Below are 1,018 nucleotides of genomic sequence, written 5' to 3'. Positions count from 1 at the left end.
ACTGGTCTGAACTGGTTTGAACTGGTCTGAACTGGTCTGAACTGGGATTGGCTCCCAGTTTGATCCAACAAATCCCAGTTTGATCCAGGATTTTGGTGATTTTTGGGATCCAGCGCTTCCCATTTATTATCCCAAACTTCCAGCGCTCCCAGTCCAAACTGGTCTGAACTGGTTTGAACTGGTCCGAACTGGTTTGAACTGGGAATGGCTCCCAGTTTGATCCAGTTTGATCCAGGATTTTGGTGATTTTTGGGATTCAGCGCTTCCCATTTATTATCCCGAAGATCCAAATTGATCTGAACTGGTCCAAACTGGTCCGAACTGGTGTGAACTGGTGTGAACTGGTATGAACTGGGCAGGGACCGGTTTGAACTGGGAACGGCTCCCAGTTTGATCCAACAAATCCCAGTTTGATCCAGGATTTTGGTGATTTTTGGGATTCAGCGCTTCCCATTTATTATCCCGAGGATCCAAATTGATCTGAACTGGTCCAAACTGGTCTGAACTGCTCCGAACTGCTCCGAACCGGTCTGAACTGCTCCGAACTGGTCCGAACCGGTCCGAACTGGTCTCAGGCGTGCAGGAAGCGGTTGAAGGCGTTGTAGGCCGACTCGAGGTCGAAGAGCATCTGCCGCACCTGGGAATCGTCCAACTCATCCGAGGCCGACATCGCGCTCAGGGTCTGGAGCCTGCGGAATTCCCGAGGGAAAATTCCAACCCCAAAAATTGAAGGCGTTGTAGGCCGACTCGAGGTCGAAGAGCATCTGCCGCACCTGGGAATCGTCCAACTCATCCGAGGCCGACATCGCGCTCAGGGTCTGGAGCCTGCGGAATTCCCGAGGGAAAATTCCAACCCCAAAAAAAAACCGGGAACGGCTCCGGAATGGCCGGAATTCTCCGGAATCGCCGGGATTCTCGGGAATTCCCGGGGATTTGGGGGATTTCGGAGCTCACCATTGGTTCACCTTCTGGCGGCCCTCGAAGTCGGGCGGCAGCGAACTCATGCGGGTCCTGGTCT

At 53.3% G+C, this 1,018-nt stretch overlaps 1 protein-coding gene across 1 annotated transcript in view; it reads right to left on the bottom strand.

Annotated features, from left to right (window-relative positions):
- Positions 1-96: 96 nt before the first annotated feature.
- The window catches only part of VPS28 (VPS28, ESCRT-I subunit), a gene marked incomplete at its 5' end in the record, with an annotated part of 4,713 nt that continues 3,791 nt past the window's right edge, over positions 97-1,018 (bottom strand). Inside the window, 2 exons of the mRNA XM_008644389.2 lie at positions 97-689; positions 955-1,016. Of these exons, the coding sequence (XP_008642611.1) occupies positions 572-689; positions 955-1,016 (180 nt within the window). The remainder of the gene's footprint in view (positions 690-954; positions 1,017-1,018) is intronic.

Source organism: Corvus brachyrhynchos, unplaced genomic scaffold, assembly GCF_000691975.1.
Source record: "Corvus brachyrhynchos isolate BGI_N302 unplaced genomic scaffold, ASM69197v1 scaffold1380, whole genome shotgun sequence".
Taxonomy (NCBI): domain Eukaryota; kingdom Metazoa; phylum Chordata; class Aves; order Passeriformes; family Corvidae; genus Corvus; species Corvus brachyrhynchos.
Note: the sequence above shows the minus strand (reverse complement) of the source record. Positions and strands in the feature narration are given on the sequence as shown.